The sequence below is a fragment of the Microcaecilia unicolor genome, chromosome 1 (genome assembly GCF_901765095.1).
Source record: "Microcaecilia unicolor chromosome 1, aMicUni1.1, whole genome shotgun sequence".
In the NCBI taxonomy this organism is placed as follows: Eukaryota; Metazoa; Chordata; class Amphibia; order Gymnophiona; family Siphonopidae; genus Microcaecilia; species Microcaecilia unicolor.
In genome coordinates this window covers 122,313,926-122,329,894 of record NC_044031.1, presented here as the reverse complement: position 1 = coordinate 122,329,894, position 15,969 = coordinate 122,313,926, and the positions used below count along the sequence as shown (strand labels likewise).

General features: G+C 45.9%; 1 protein-coding gene across 1 annotated transcript in view; it reads right to left on the bottom strand.

Annotated features, from left to right (window-relative positions):
* SLC25A40 (solute carrier family 25 member 40) overlaps positions 1-15,969 on the bottom strand; it is a 109,375-nt gene that overhangs the window by 83,942 nt on the left and 9,464 nt on the right. The window contains exon 2 of the mRNA XM_030189935.1: positions 450-570. Within this exon, the coding sequence (XP_030045795.1) occupies positions 450-558 (109 nt within the window). The 5' untranslated portion in view covers positions 559-570. The remainder of the gene's footprint in view (positions 1-449; positions 571-15,969) is intronic.

The following is a 15,969-nucleotide window of genomic DNA, read 5'->3' as shown; positions in this document are numbered from 1 at the left end:
AGTAGAGGAGCTGTGTCTGTGTGTGATACCTCCATATCCTTAAATACCATATGTGTATAAGCACACATTCATATATATGTATATCTAAACGTATGCAGAAATATAAATACATATCCATATAGTTACTAATCACTAAGGGGCCTTTTTACCAAGCTGTAGTAAAAGGGCAAAAAAAGAAAAGAAATGCCTGTGAAGTAAATCTGCATTTCCCGCACAGCCGTTTCATGGGGGATCACTTACCAGTACCCACTGAGGTGGCGGTAAGGGCTCTCATGATAACCCAGCAGTAACAAGAGTAGCGCATGGCACTGCCTGATTACCACTGGATAACCCCTGTGCTAGAAAAATCAAGTCTGATTTTCTGTAGCACCGGAAAAGGCGTGCGTTGGAATGGAACTACCTGTTGATACAGTGTATTTATGTTCCATTAAAAGTGAGTTAATTCTTACCAATCAATGATGTAAGTAAAGCCCCAGAAGAGGAAGCTACTATCTGCTGAATGAGTGTTATTTGATCTAGTCCACCGCAAGGTTTTTCAGTTTCCATATTTTCTTCCATTGGAATGTGAACCTGCAAGAGACAGGCAATAAAATGTAGAGCAGGGGTTTTCCCAAGCCACACTTAGAAAAAGAACAAATTACATGAGAAAATGCAAACTTTGTAGCTTTAAGCAATGTGTTTTAAAGGGCAAGGAGTGAAGGAGTGGCCTAGTGGTTAGGCTGGTGGACTTTGGTCCTATGGAACTGAGGAACTGAGTTCGATTCCCACTTCAGGCACAGGCAGCTCCTTGTGACTCTGGGCAAGTCACTTAACCCTCCATTGCCCCATGTAAGCCGCATTGAGCCTGCCATGAGTGGGAAAGCGCGGGGTACAAATGTAACAAAAAATAAAAAAATACTCACAGCTGCTACAATTTTTTTATTTTATAAAAGGATCTTTCATACCAGGATATTCCTGAGCAGTACACACATAAGATAGCAATTCAAATTTAAAAAACCTTAATTTTATCTTACTCGGTTGTATCCAAACAGCAACATCAGAATTTGTGTTTGCCACCTACCCTTCTAATTTGCAAATGATTAAGCTAGGAACATTATGTTTTCGTGGCTAGAAGGATCTATGGCAATGTTGTGACATTTGTATTTTGGAAGGTTTGGAAATAATTAGCTACGGCCAGAGATAAATGAATGCAAAGGGCACTGAAAAAAACCCAAGCCTTTCTACTTGTTACTGGATCTAAATGCCAATATCTAAATGATTCCATTATTAGGAAATTAAGGTCCCAACTGGCACTGATGGTCCAAAAATCAACACAGCAGATGATCAGAAAGATCCAATGTGATGATAGGAAACAGCAGAGAAAGCAGGAAATTCACTCTAATTGATAAAATACAGACAGAAAAGTCCAATATAGTCCATGTTTTATAGTAACATAGTAAATGACAGCAGAAAAATGACCTGTATGGTCCATCCAGTCTGCCTAACAAGATAAACTCATTTTACTTGGTATGCAATACTTTATATGTATACCTGAGTTTGATCTGTCCTTGCCATTTTCAGGGCATAGACCATAGAAGTCTGCCCAGGACTGTTCTTGTACTAAAAGTTCTGAAGCCAACATTGAAGCCCCTTAAAATTTACACTCCAGTCTATCCATATCTATTCAGTCATGATCATGGCACAGACCGTAGAAGTGTGCCCAGCACCATAGGAGCCGACTCTGTGGGTGTTGTGGGTGCTTGAGCACCCCCAATATTGAGAAAATTCCTTGTATGTGTCCGGGGAAGAGTTACTTCCACTGGGCTTAGCACCCCCAATAATTTTGAAAAGTTGGCTCCTATGCCCAGCACTGTTCTTGTACTAAAAGTTCTTAAGCTAACGTTGAAGCCCCTTAAAATTTACAATCCAGCCCATCCATATCTATTCAGTCACGATCAGAACACAGAATGTAGAAGTCTGCCCAGCACTAGTTTTGCTTCCCAATTACAGGTGTTGCCACCTAATCTCCGCTAAGATTCCGTGAATCCATTCCTTCTGAACAGGACCCCTTTGTGTTTATCCCACACGTTTGAATTCCATTACCGTTTTCATCTCCACCACCTCCCGCGGGAGGGCATTACACGTATCCACCACCCTCTCCGTGAAAAAATACTTCCTGACATTACTCCTTTTTTTTTTTTTAATTATTATTTTTATTAACACAGTGCAACAGTGTTTGTACAAATGCCACAACTTCCAATTATAAGTATACAACGTCACAAAGAAATGTTATCTATCAAAAGGATTGATCCATAAATCGCCAACATGGCTTACGCTGCACACTGCATTTTCCATTTTGTACCCCCCCTTACACTCATGCATCATACGCACCACTCTAACCCATTCCATAACTCATCATCCGCATCCCATACTCACTCCACTTACTCTTCCCCCCTTCCCTCATTACCCTGTAAAGGTAACACTTTTAAGCATGCTGTCCACAAAGCATGATATTGTCTGTTAACAAGTTTTGCAGAATCAGAATAAGTTCGGCACTCATTCTCACCAACCATTCTCATTTTGTTGTACCACACTTCCCCCGAAGGGCTCTCTGGTTGGATCCAGTATTGTAGGATGGTCTTTTTGATCAATAATAGAGAGGTGTATATGAATCTTCTGCATGGCTTAGTAAGTCCTTGGGCGATCAAAAGGTCTTGGTCTCCCAATAATAAGGTGGCATAGTCCCACTCTATCTGTCTATTTGTGACTTCAGTGATCAGCTGAAATGCTCGATTCCACAAAGAAAGGGAGGGGCACTCCAAAAAGGAGTGAAGAAAAGTTCCCCGCCCCTTCTGGCATTTGGTGCATTGTCCCTCTTCCCACAGTCCTATAGCTGCCCCCTTGGCCTTTGTAATGTATGCTCTATGCAATATTTTGTATTGGGTTTCTTGAAGGTCCGCTGCCTTAACCATATCATATATATTAGAAAATAGTTTATCAAACTCCTTAATAGTATAATTCCTTTTCAGCTCTCTATTCCACTGTTCCATTAATCTTTCCATCCCCCCCAAGGGTCTGTGCATTTGTAGGACTTTGTACCATGTAGTTAGGCTGTTCATCTTGTAAGGTGTACGCAGTAAGATCTTGTCCATGGGTCCCCATAACCATTTGTCCCTGTGTGCCTGTTGTAAAGAAGAATAGTAATGCCGCACTTGTAAATATTGCAATAAATGATTATTAGGGATTTCCCACCTTTCCTTCAGCTGTTCAAAAGTGTCTATGTGCTCCTGTCCCTGCTCCATAAGGTGGACCAACATCACGCATCCCTTCTCTCTCCATTTATCAAAGATAGAATATCCCAGGCCTGCCGGAAAATCTGCATTGCCCACCATGCCCAAAAAAGGGGAAGCCTCCGACTCTCTATTCTGCTGTCCTCTCCACCAGGCCCATGCTCTATGCAGAGGCTGCAGAAAGGCCAGTCTCCCTGCAGTATATGTTACTAGGCCTCATGTGCAGTAAATTTGTGAAGGACCACGGGGCACTCCAGTCCTCTAATCCACCATCCGGCAAAAACCGGTAGCTACCCGTCAGTCCCTCAAAAATGAGTCGCATAAGTGCCGCCACGTTGTACAAACGTAGTTCGGGAAATGCCAGACCTCCCTTGGCCCTACTCAAAGAGAGCTTTTGATGTCCGATCCTTGCTCCCTTCCCCCGCCAGATAAAGGCGCGTATAATAGACCGATATAGGCGCTCGTCCTTCCTCAACACCCACAAGAGGGCCGCTTGTAGTGGGTATAGGATCTTTGGTAGCAAGACCATTTTAACTAAGGCTATTCTGCCCATCAGGGAAAGCGGCAATTGTTTCCATCTATCACATAGCTTTCTGATGTTGTCCAGTGTATCCACTATATTTTTCTTATAGAATATCAAGGTATTTACACTAAGAAAGATTCCCAAATATCTCATAGCTCCTCGGGCAAGCGGTATTGGCATCCCCGACAGGCCTGGGTCCACAAAATTCCCTGACAATGGAAGTACTTCTGATTTTAGACAGTTGACCCGCAGTCCTGATAATTCCCCATAATCCCCTACTATTTCTAACACCCGGGGAAGATCTCTAGGCCCATTGGCCAAGTAGACTAGGATGTCATCTGCGAACAGATTCACCCGGAAGTCCTGTGTGCCCACCCTTATCCCCCTTATGGCCCTATGTCCCCTAATTTTTATAGCTAACGGTTCTATGGCCAACAAAAAAAGGAGCGGTGACAGGGGGCATCCTTGACGGGTTCCCCTTCGTAAGGGAAAGCTCTCTGTGAGTTTACCGTTAATTAACAATCTGGCCACTGGGAGAGTATAAAGCGTTTTAATCCATGAGATATAGGTCCCTGTTATGCCATAGCGATTCAAGGTCCCAAACAGATATTGCCACGAAATGCTGTCAAACGCCTTCTCCATATCGAGGCCCGCAATGACTTCCAGTCCCCCTCTACCCCTGCATTCCTGTATGGCCAAAAGAGCTCTCATAATGTTCATGGAGGCGTGCCTCCCCGGGACGAATCCCACTTGGTCTTCATGAACTAAACAGGAAACCACCCCATTCATCCGTCGAGCCATGATAGCGGCCAGGATTTTAATATCCTGATTTAACAATGAAATGGGGCGATAAGAACCCACCTGGGTTGAGTCTTTACCGGGTTTTGGAATTAACACTATATGGGCCATATTGTTCTGTATAGTTAATCCGTTCCCCATCCCGTTAAACCAATCTCCCAAGGGGTCCGCCACCAGGTCTGCCAAAACTTTATAATACTCCGGGCCATAGCCATCTGGTCCTGGCGCCTTAGTCAGCTTTAAAGATTTGATGGCTTGTTTAACCTCCTGTTCCTCTATTGGACTATTAAGAATGCTTAACTGGTCAGCTGCCAGGGTAGGAAGGTGAACATCTTGAAAAAAGGCCTCACATGCCACCTGATCAAACTCTCTTACCCCGTATAAAGAACTATAAAAATTAACAAATTGCTGTGTGATGTTTTTTTCTGTGGTATACTCCCTGCCTGCCATATCCCTAATAGTGGTAATAATTTGCCGCTTACGGTATGGCCTAACTAATGCTGCCAATAGCTTCCCAGCTTTGTTTCCCCACTTGAATAACCTGAATCGTTGGAAGTATATATCTCGCTGCGCTCTCTGATTCAAGATTTCATCTATTTGATGTCTAATCTCTAATATGCGTGCACTATCCTGCGTTGACAGAGTGGTCAAATGTGTTCTCCTCAAAGTGTGGTACTCATTGGACAGTCTCAGGAGGTCTGCTTCTCTCTCCTTCTTCTTCCCCGCTGTGTAAGCTATTATGTGACCCCTCATTACTGCCTTCGATGCCTCCCAGTATGTACCCGCATCTACGTCCCCTGTATGATTATACGTTTGGTAATCTATCCACTTGTTCCGTAGATATTCTCGGAACTCCTTGTCATGATACAAATGGGGATGAAGTTTCCACACTCTCTCTCCCTGGCCTCCTGCAAAAGATATCGTCATGGTGACAGCTGAATGATCACTAAGGGTGCAGTCCACTATATGAACGTGAGAGGACCTAGAAAGCAGGGATGGTGTAGTAAGCAGATAATCAATCCGAGAGTAGGTGTTGTGGGGGTGAGAGTAGAAGGTGAATTCCCTGTCATGTGGGTGTAAAAGCCTCCAGATATCCACCAACCCTAGCTGGGATAGTAAGAAGTTAATCCCTTTACTCCCCCAATTCTCTCCCCTTAGCTTCCTTGGTTTACAATCCACTGTCTGGTCGGCCAAACAGTTAAAATCTCCCCCCATCACTATGTGACAGTCCGGGAATGGTACCACTTTAGCTACTAATTCTGAGAAGAACTTGTGGGAGTAGATGTTAGGTCCATAAACGTTACACAATAGGATACTCTGACCCCATAGGTCTCCCAATGCAAGTACATATCTTCCTTCCGTGTCTGAGATCACCTTATGCATGGTAAAAGGCAGTTGTTTATGGATTAAAATAGCCACCCCCCTTTGCCTAGAGTTATAAGAAGCATATTCTACCTCACCCACCCAATCCCTCTTCAGTTTTTGGTGTTCTATTGCCGTTAAGTGTGTTTCCTGAATGAAAGCTATATCAGCCTTCTCTTTTTTCAACCAGGAAAGCACTTTGGTTCTCTTAACCGGGGAGTGAAGTCCGTCAACGTTAAGAGTAACTACTTTTAAGTTAGCCATCCTCACCCCCAAGAAGAGTACTCTCTATGATTTTGCCAGCATCCCTTTCACTGGTCTCCCAGCTGGACCAGCGAAATCCCTCTTGTTGCCTCTCAAAGGGCTTTCCAAATCTACTCCGCATTCTTCTCTCTCCTTCTCCCCTCTGAATCCCCATCTGGGTTTCACTTTGCTTTCGTGTTCCTTTTACTCCCCACCCCACCCCCCTTACCCACACTTCCATACACCAAACACACACACACGCATCCACCTTCCCTTCCCTCCCCCCCTTGTTCCCCCTCCCCTTCCCCCCCGCTATCATCTCTCCTCCCTTCTCCTTCCTTTCTATAGTCCCATTCTCTCTCCCCATCCTTCACCTTCCCAGATCCGCCCTTAGCCCCTCCCCCTTCCCAGCTCATTGAGCTCTAAATGATCAGATCCCTTCCCTTCCTCTTAATGAAGCACTAAAATCATTAACAAATCATTAATAACCTTCTCAACTAGATAACAACCAATGCAACTCCTGCTTCCCTTTCTCCCAACAGGCTTTTAGCAATGTTCTCAGTCCAAACCTCAAAGGCAGTAGCCTCGCCATTAACTAGTGCAGAGATCATCTTGAACTATGAATATGCATAAGTGTCACCAGTCTACCGCCACTGCAAACAGATTATTTTCCAGCTCCCACAGTTCCAGCTGATTCAGCCCTCTTGCGCATTGGCATTTAACGTGCGCAGAAACGCTTGGGCCTCCCCGATCTCCTGCATGAGTACTGTCTTCCCTTCATGCCATATTCGCAGTTTCGCGGGATACAGGAGCGCAAAGCGCACTCCCTTCTTATGGAGCTCGGAGCATGTGGGTGCCATTGCCCTCCTCTGTGCTGCGATCCGGGCAGAGTAATCATTGAACAAAAGTATGCGATGATTTTCATAATCCACACTCCCACGCGCCCGGAATGCTTTCATCAGCTTTTCCTTGGAGAGCCAGTTAGTATAATGGGCTATAGCTGTACGTGGCTTAGCATTAACATCTCCCTTCGCTCCCACTCGATGGGCTCTATCACAGCAAAAAGTACTCTGGGATTCTTCCAGGCCCAGCGCCTGGGGTAGCCAGGAGTCAAAGAACCGGTACAATTCATTACCTGCCACCGTCTCCGGCAGCCCAATCACCCACAGATTGTTCCTGCGGTTCCGGTTTTCTTGGTCATCAATTCGTTCTCGCAGTTCTCCCGTCTCCTTCTGCAGTGCGGCGACCAAAGTCGCCGTACCCCTCGCCTCCTCCTCGCCCGTCGAGATCCGCTGTTCCATCTCCTGCAGCCTGTGAGAATGCGCATCGAACTTCTCATGTATTTCCTCCACAGCTGATTGTAATTTATTCAGGCGATCAGCTAATGCCGCCGATACCGAGCGGGTGATTTCCTGGACCCACTCCGTTGTCTGCATGAGCGTCGGGTTCGGGGGCACACCTGGATCTAAGTTTTGATCACGCTGTGGCGCCGCCATTTTGTTCGGGGCCTGAATTCGCGTTGTTTTGGATTTTCGTTGCGCCCTTGTGGGCATAACTCGGACGTTTCGTCTTTCCAAATTCAGCCCCGCAGTAGCCGGTGATGTTCTTCTCACCCCCGCACTGCTTTTCAGGCTTCAAAAGATTCAGGATCTTCGATATTTCAGCAGATTTCGGCTGGTGTCAGGGGGAGCTGCATAGGTCTGCGTCTTCCTAGGAAGCAGGCATCACGTGACCCCCCTGACATTACTCCTGAGTCTGCTCCCCTTCAACCTCAATTCATGTCCTCTAGTTCTACCACCTTCCTGTCTCCAGAAAAGGTTTGTTTGCAGATAAATACCTTTCAAATATTTGAATGTCTGTATCAAGTCACCCCTGTTTCTCCTTTCCACCAAGGTATACATGTTCAGGTCAGCAAGCCTCTCCTTCTATGGTTTGCTATGCAAATCCCATACCATTTTTGTAGCTTTTCTTTGCACCGCTTCCAGTCTTTTTGCATCTTTAGCAAGATACAGCCTCCAAAACTGAACACAATACCCCAAGTGGGGTCTCACCAACGACTTGGGGCATCAACACCTCCTTTCTTCTGCTGGTTATACCCCTCTCTATGCAGCCTAGCATCCATCTGGCCACGGCCGTGGCCTTGTCGCATTGTTTCTTCGCCCATGCGAGGGCTGTGTCAGAACCTCAAAAGTAACTACTAATAAAATAAAAACCTGTTCATATAAATCAAAAAAACTGAAAGGGAATCATAAAAACAAAGTAACTCAGTACACACTTATAAATAAACCAAAACATGTACATGGAATAAAATGATGTTATGTTCAAATGAACGTAAGTACATAAGTACATCTGCAAATAAATGAACAACAGATGTAACAGAAATTATTGAACTTATGTAAAAAAACAAATGTATGTAAAACTAAAATTGTTAGTTTAAAACTGAGAGTACAAACCCAAGTGGTGTGAAACAGTGGTTTCACCAGCTTGGCTATAATTTAAAAAATAATAATAAATAAAAAAATAAACAATAACAAACCACTGGGTCTAAAACAGGTCCCAGCACATAGGGGTCCTTTTACTAAGGTGTGCTAATGGATTTAGAATGTGCTAATGATTAGCGTGCACTTAATGATATTCCTATGCCCATCTTATTTAGTGTGCTAATCGTTAGCGCGCACTAAATCTGTTATTGCACCTTAGTAAAAGGACCCCATAATGAATAAAACATCAAAAATAGAGCTTTAACTCAATCCACAGGATGTAAGCAGGTAACAAATTAACCAAAGCTATCTTACCAGTTTTCTCCAAAGAATGGCAGCAGCACAGCATTCTAGCACAGATGACTGAAAGTAATTCTAACATGCTCTCAGGGCAGCTGATTTATACAACTCCAATGGGGTTCAAAGTAGAGAGCTGCAAGGGAACAGGGGTTTGCGGGTATCCCCTCCAGGGCCATGGGACTCCTGTGGGGATGGACACAGGTCCTGAGGGGTTCCCGCGGTAGTGTAGCACCATGCCAGACTACTTCCCTATCCTCGACGCTGCCTCAATCTCCTCCACTTTGGCGGTCAGGCTCTGCAGAGACTTGAACCATGTGGTGCAAGAAGTTGGGGAAGTCTTGTAAGACTTCCCCAACTTCCTGCATGCATGGCTAAAGTCTCTGCAGAGCTCAATCACCATGCAGGGGAAGAGTATGAAGCAGCGCTGTGAGAAATGGCTGGAAGTGGGCCACAAGAGAGATTATGGGAAGGATGGAGGGGAGGGGGGGGCTGCAAAGAGAAAGTGGGTAAAAGCTGAGGAAGGGGATATGAGAGAGGCTGGGTGAAACCTGAGGAGGGTGGCATAAGGGGCTGGAGGGAGATGGGCTGAACCAATGGGGAGTAGACAGGAACAGGGACACGTGCTGGACAGACAGATAGGGACACAGGGAAGATGGATAGCAGACAGAGAAAGAAGAAATGCCAAGCAGAAAGAAGACCTGTGAAAGGCAGAAAAATAAAAAAAACAAAGAAAAATCAGAAGACACGGACAAAAATCGAATGGAAAAATAAAATGCTCAGACTACAAAGGTAGACAAAATATTTTAATTTTTCAACTGGACCATGTCAGGTTTGGGAAATGTGAATCTCTGATATCTTTCAATTCCAGAACGATGGCATAGGTTGGGTTATTTTAGAACAGGAGACAGGCAGGGATGGAGAAGATTACTTGTAGAGGACAAGTGAGATTCCAGCAGGAACGGGTGAAATTTCTGTCCCCGTGGAACTCTAGTTCAAAGGTCACGTTTACTCTTACACATATTTTTACTACTAAAATATATTAAGGGGAATCCTGAAAATAATTGCCACAAGAGTTAAAATACCAGCTAAGGTAAAATTAGTTCTTACCTGACAATTTTCTTTCCATTAGTCCCGACAGATCAATCCAGAGACTTGTGGGTTATGTCCCTCTTCCAGAAGGTGGAGATAGAGAGAACTTCTGAGGTTCAATAGTCATGTGCAGTCATCTAAACCTCAGTATTGTCGCTAACAGAGAAGTGTGGCCTATCAAACCACGAGCCCATCATTACTCTCTTGTCTTCATATGAATTAACCAAACCCTACAATCTCCATAGCAGGAAGAACTCATGCAGCTCACAGCAAGTAAAGAGATTTGCTCCACCCAAGGTCGAAAATACAAGAAGCCTATAACAACCAAATAGAAACCAAAAACCACAGGGTGGGCCTCTGGATTGATCTGTCTGGATTACTGGAAAGAAAATTTTACCTTCCATAGCGTCCCACAGATCAATCCAGAGACTTGTGGGATGTACTCAAGCAGTCCTCAAGTAGGGTAGGATACAGAAATCCCAGCCTCCAGGACAGATGTCCCAAACAAGACATCGGCCCATGCTGCCACGTCCAAACGATAGTGCTTCGAAAAGGTATGTACCGACGACCAAGTCACTGACCTGCAAATCTCCTGCAATGAGATCAAACCACGATTCAGCTGACGAAGTCACTTGCGCCCTAGTGGAATGTGCTCGCACCTTAAGAGGCGGAGTCTTCCCCGACGAGATGTACACCGAAGAAATGGCCTCCCGTAGCCATCGAACCACTGTGGCTTTGGAAGCCAGCTTCCCCCTTCTTATGACCAGCGAACAGAACAAACAGATGATCTGAGTAGTAAAAGTCATTTGTGACCTCCAAGTAGCAGAGAACAACTTGACACACATCCAGGAACCTGTCACATTTTCAAAACAGGAACTAGTTTTGTGAGCCCTTGGGCCACTGCCGAGGAGCAGCAGTGGCAGGCAAAACCAGAGACAAGGCAGAATCTGACAAACAGTTAGGCTTCACCTGCACATGGCCACCTTTCACCAGGAGTTGAGCTCCTGGCTGCAGGCGGCTGGCAGGACTTATAGGACAGGGCAAGAACAGGATCCCAACTAGGCTGAACAGGGACTGCGGGTCAGAGGCGAAAGGAATATACAGGGGCAGCAAGGCAGGGAAAGGATAAGCGAAAGGACAGGACTGAAAGCTGCAAGCAACCACTAAAGACAGGAGACACAGACAACCTAAGAACTACACAAAGAACTACAAACAAGGAACAAGACTAAGAAACAAACAACTAAACTACACACAGACTAACTAGAAACAAACAAGAACCCAAACTAAACAGAAGTGCAGCAAGCACCAACAAACCAGGGCCTAAGGCGATGCAAAGGTAAAGGCAGAGAATTTCCAACTGACTAATAAGCCCCGCAGCAGCTGAGGCTCAACTGCAGCAATCACCAGGCAACTACGGGTGCTATGTAGGTTCAATCCAAGCAAGCAAGTCTGGCAGCCTGGAAGATCCGGACCGGACTGAAATCTGGAATGGGTTACAATAAACAGACAGTCCATTGCAGCCTCCAGGTCTGGCCACCAGGTGGCGAGAAGAAGGAGAGCACGAAACATGGGCACAACCATGACAGAACCGCAAGGCCTGAAACTCCGATGGGTAATCCTCCCTGTAAAATGATGAAAACGCAACACAATCTTAGGCAAGAACGATGGAACCGTCCGAAGAGAAACTCCTGCTTCGGTAAAGCGGAGGAAGGGGTCCCTACAGGAGAAGGCCTGTAGCTCTGAGACTCTCCTTGCCAACACAATAGCCACCAAGAACACTGTTTTCAGTGTCAGGTTGTTCAAAGATAAATGAGCTAAGGGCTCAAAGTGAGGCAGCTGAAAAGCTTGCAGAACCAGATTAAGATTCCATGTGGGAATCACAGGAAGGCGCGGCGGATGCAGATGATTCACTCCACGCAGGAAGCAGACAATGTCCGGATGGGACGCCAGCAAGGAACCCTGAAGGTATCCCCGAAAACATGCCAATGCTGCTACCTGAACTTTCAAGGAGCTCAATAACAAACATTTGTTGAGTTAGTGCTGCAAAAAAGCCAGGATGTTGATCGCCGATGCTGACCAAGCCGAAAGGCTTGTCGTCACATATCAGGATTCGAAAGCCCACCACACCCTTGTGTACGCCGTAGACGCGGTAATGCTTCCTTGCCTGCAACATAGTGGTAATCACCCTGTCTGGGTAACCTTTCTTTCTTAATCGTGCCCTTTCAACAGCCAGGCCATAAGACCAAAACGGGGAGGGATCCTCCATGACGATTGGTCCCTGCCACAGCAACCCTCGACAGGCTGGCAGTCACAAGGGGCCGTCGACCTGAAGATAGACCAGTTCCTCGTACCAAGGATGCTGGGACCAATCCAGAGCCACCAAGATCACCTGACCCGGGTGACATGCAACGCGTTCCACTACCCTGCCCACCATGGGCCACGGAAGGAACATGTAGAGGAGTCGAGACGGAGGCCAAGACTGTAGGAGCGCATCAATCCCCCAGGACTGAGGATCATTGCCCCTGCTGAAAAATTGCGGTACCTTCACACTGATTCCCTGTGCCATGAAATCCATCGCTGGTAGACCCCCGCGTTCCGTGATCTGCAAAAATGCCTGACCAGAGAGTTTCCACTCCCCCGGATCTAACACATGGTGACTGAGAACATCTGCCTCGATGTTCAGAGACCCCACAATGTGAGCTGCTGAGAGAATGGGTATGCACCGCTCCACCCAAAGGCAGAGAAGTGATGCCTCCTTGGCCAGCGGGGCACTTCTAGCACCCCCCTACCGGTTGACATACGCCACCACCATCGTATTGTCTGATAGGACATGAACAGGTCTCCCTTTCAGCAGCGGGTAAAATTCCTGCAGCGCCAGCCTGATCGCTCTTAGTTCCAATTGATTAATGGACCAGGAAGCCTCTGCCATACACCAATACCCCTGTGCTACCTGGCCCAGACAATGCGCCCCCCCAGTCCGACAGGCCGGTGTCTGTAGTCACCACTACCCAGTTCGGGGTCGTAAGGGCCATCCCATGACATAGACTGTCCAAGCACAGCCACCAACACATGGCCAGCCGGGCGTATGGAACCCAGGGAAGGCAAACTGAGTAGTCCTCTGACTGGAGAGACCACTAGCTAAGAAGTGATCTCTGGAGGGGCCGCATGACTCCAGGCCCATGGTATCACGTCCAATGTGGCTGCCATGGAGCCCAAGACCTGCACGTAATCCCAGGCCCTGGGGGCCGGCAGTTGCAGAAGGCAATTAAATATGTTCCTCACCCATACAGATTATGGCCCCTTTCCAATTGTCTTTTTTAAGAAAATTTGGCAGCAAGACACTCACGAGATTCCACCACGTTTCCAGAATTTATCACACGGATCTCTACAGATACAACATGGATTCCCACAGAGGGGCATATGGAGAGGAAGAGGAAGGGGAAGGGGCAGAGGTCGACCATACATGCCAGCCAACAGAGGATACCGTCAAGTTGGAGGTAGATATCCGTATTTCCAATGTATTTGATTGTTCTCTCAATCCTGTTGAGACATCAGTACTATAAAAAGGACTTTCTTTTGTGCCTACTGCCAGATATAATGCTTTTCAAACGCGTGTTGACCTTTTCAAATTTTCAAGGAAACTACAGATTATTCATTGCTTTTCTCAACAACTCCCAGGTGTAGATATGTCCAAGGTTAAGAAACCCTCTGCCTGGACTCCAACTGGACCTATAGACCCACTTATTCAAGCATTCAACTCTTGTGTAGAACAGGACCTACTCAAGATTGAAAAGAAGAAAAGACCCTGCTTTTATAATTTATCAAGAGCAGAGAGGAACACCAAGACTGTAATCAAACCGGCTGATAAAGGTGGTGGAATAATGATCCTAAATCATACAGAATATGTTTCAGAGATAGAGAAACTGGTGAGTAATAGAAGGTACTATGCACCTTTATCTTCAGATCCGACTGCAGATCTACAGAAAGACATCATGTCTGTTATAGATTTCACTTCCAAAGAAGGATATCTTACAAATAAAGAAGCAGATTTTCTACCTACACTGAACCCTACCATTCCCACTATTTATGTCACAGACTGGGTAAGTTGAGCCCTTGTGCTGTTCTTAGATCAGAAGTATAGGCCAGCAGCCGTAACCTCTGTTCCAGGAGGAGCTGTTGACAATCCCGGTTCTTCACCTGTGGTGACTGCCGTTCTCCAGCGGTTAAGCTCCTGGGTGCTGGCAGCCAACAGGACTTAGGGATGCCGGGGCAGGAAGCAGGAACAGACTTGGCTTCGCAGTAACCAGGAACAGACTAGGCAGCTAACGAGACAAGGTCAGGGTCAGGCTTCAGATTCAGGCAGGTGGGTAGCAGAGGCAGCGTCAGGGTCAGGCTTCAGGTCCAGGCAGGCGGCTAGTAGTGAGAGTCAGGACCAGGAACGCACCAGCACCAACATACACAGTAGGTCAGGATCTGGCCCCTCCTTAAGAGGGGAAGGCGTCTGACGTCAGCAGATGCTCTTCCCTAATAGGAGTCCAGCAGGGGAGTAGCCAGCTCAGTCAAAGCTGTGGCGCCATCCGTGCCACCGCGCAGGACCCCGGGACTGCGACTGCAGAGGACAAGAGAGAGGAGGAGCTGAGCACTGTGGTGGCTGCCCGCGCCAGTGCATAGGGGCGGAGTAAAGAGCTGCAACGGCCACCCGCACCACCAGCCCGGAACTGGGCCCCAAAGGGAGAGAGGTCAGTCCTGACAATTTATGTGTTACCTAAAATTCACAAATCACTCACTCACCCCCAGGCAGACCAATTGTATCTGGTAATGAATCAGTTTTGGAACCCCTTTCTATCTTTCTTGATTTTTTTCTCAGACTTTACATACCCCTCATATCTTCCTATGTTCGAGATTCCACACACGATTAATCTGCTACAAGATTTTGATGGAGACCTTGAGAATACATTGATTGTAACCTTGGATATAGACTCAGTATGAAGCTCTTCAGATTATTGGAATAACCCTCCAGAACCGAACTATCCATAGGCGCATTCCTAACAGATTCATCCTCACACTGGCAACCATGGCTCTCACCAATAATTACTTTTGTTTCCAACACAAATTTTTTCAACAAATTAAAGGCAGTGGCCATGGGCTCATCCATGGCCCTAGACATTGCTAACTTATATGTCGACCATTTTGAGAGATCCTTTCTTGAAGAATACCCGTATAAATCTCAAGTCCTTTTTTACAAGAGATACATTGATATTTTTATCATTTGGAAAGGGGATACGTCACTTAATTTTTTAATTGGCTCAACACAAGAGATGACAATCTTCACTTTAAAATACAGTATCATGAGAAGGAAATCTGTTTATGCATACCATTTCACTACTGCTTTGCTTAGAAAACCCACTGACTGGAAAGCATTCCTCCACTTCACCAGCTATTATCATCACAATTTAAAGAAGAATCTACCTTTGTGCCAATTTTTACGTCTGAAGAGAATCTGCATGAGCTTTGAAGATTTTGATCATCAATCCAATATCATGGCCCACAGATTTGAGAATAGGGGACATCTGAAGAAGCATATAGCAGATGGATACAACAGAGCACTGATGGAACATAGAGATAAGTTACTATCCACAAGATCTGAGGAACCAACACCAGACATCGTGTGCACACTCAAATTCCCTTTCTTAGCAAGTTACATACAAACTTTCATTAGACGACATTGGCACATTCTAGAAAAACATGAATGCTTTAAGAACAAACGTCTAGTAATAGCATATTCTCGCGAGAAAAACTTAAGAGATTTTGGTTCCATCCAGCCTGTCAGGAGTTCCCCTTGAAGACTCCAATGACATATCCAGTGGACATACAACATATGGAACATGTACTGTATGTGAACATG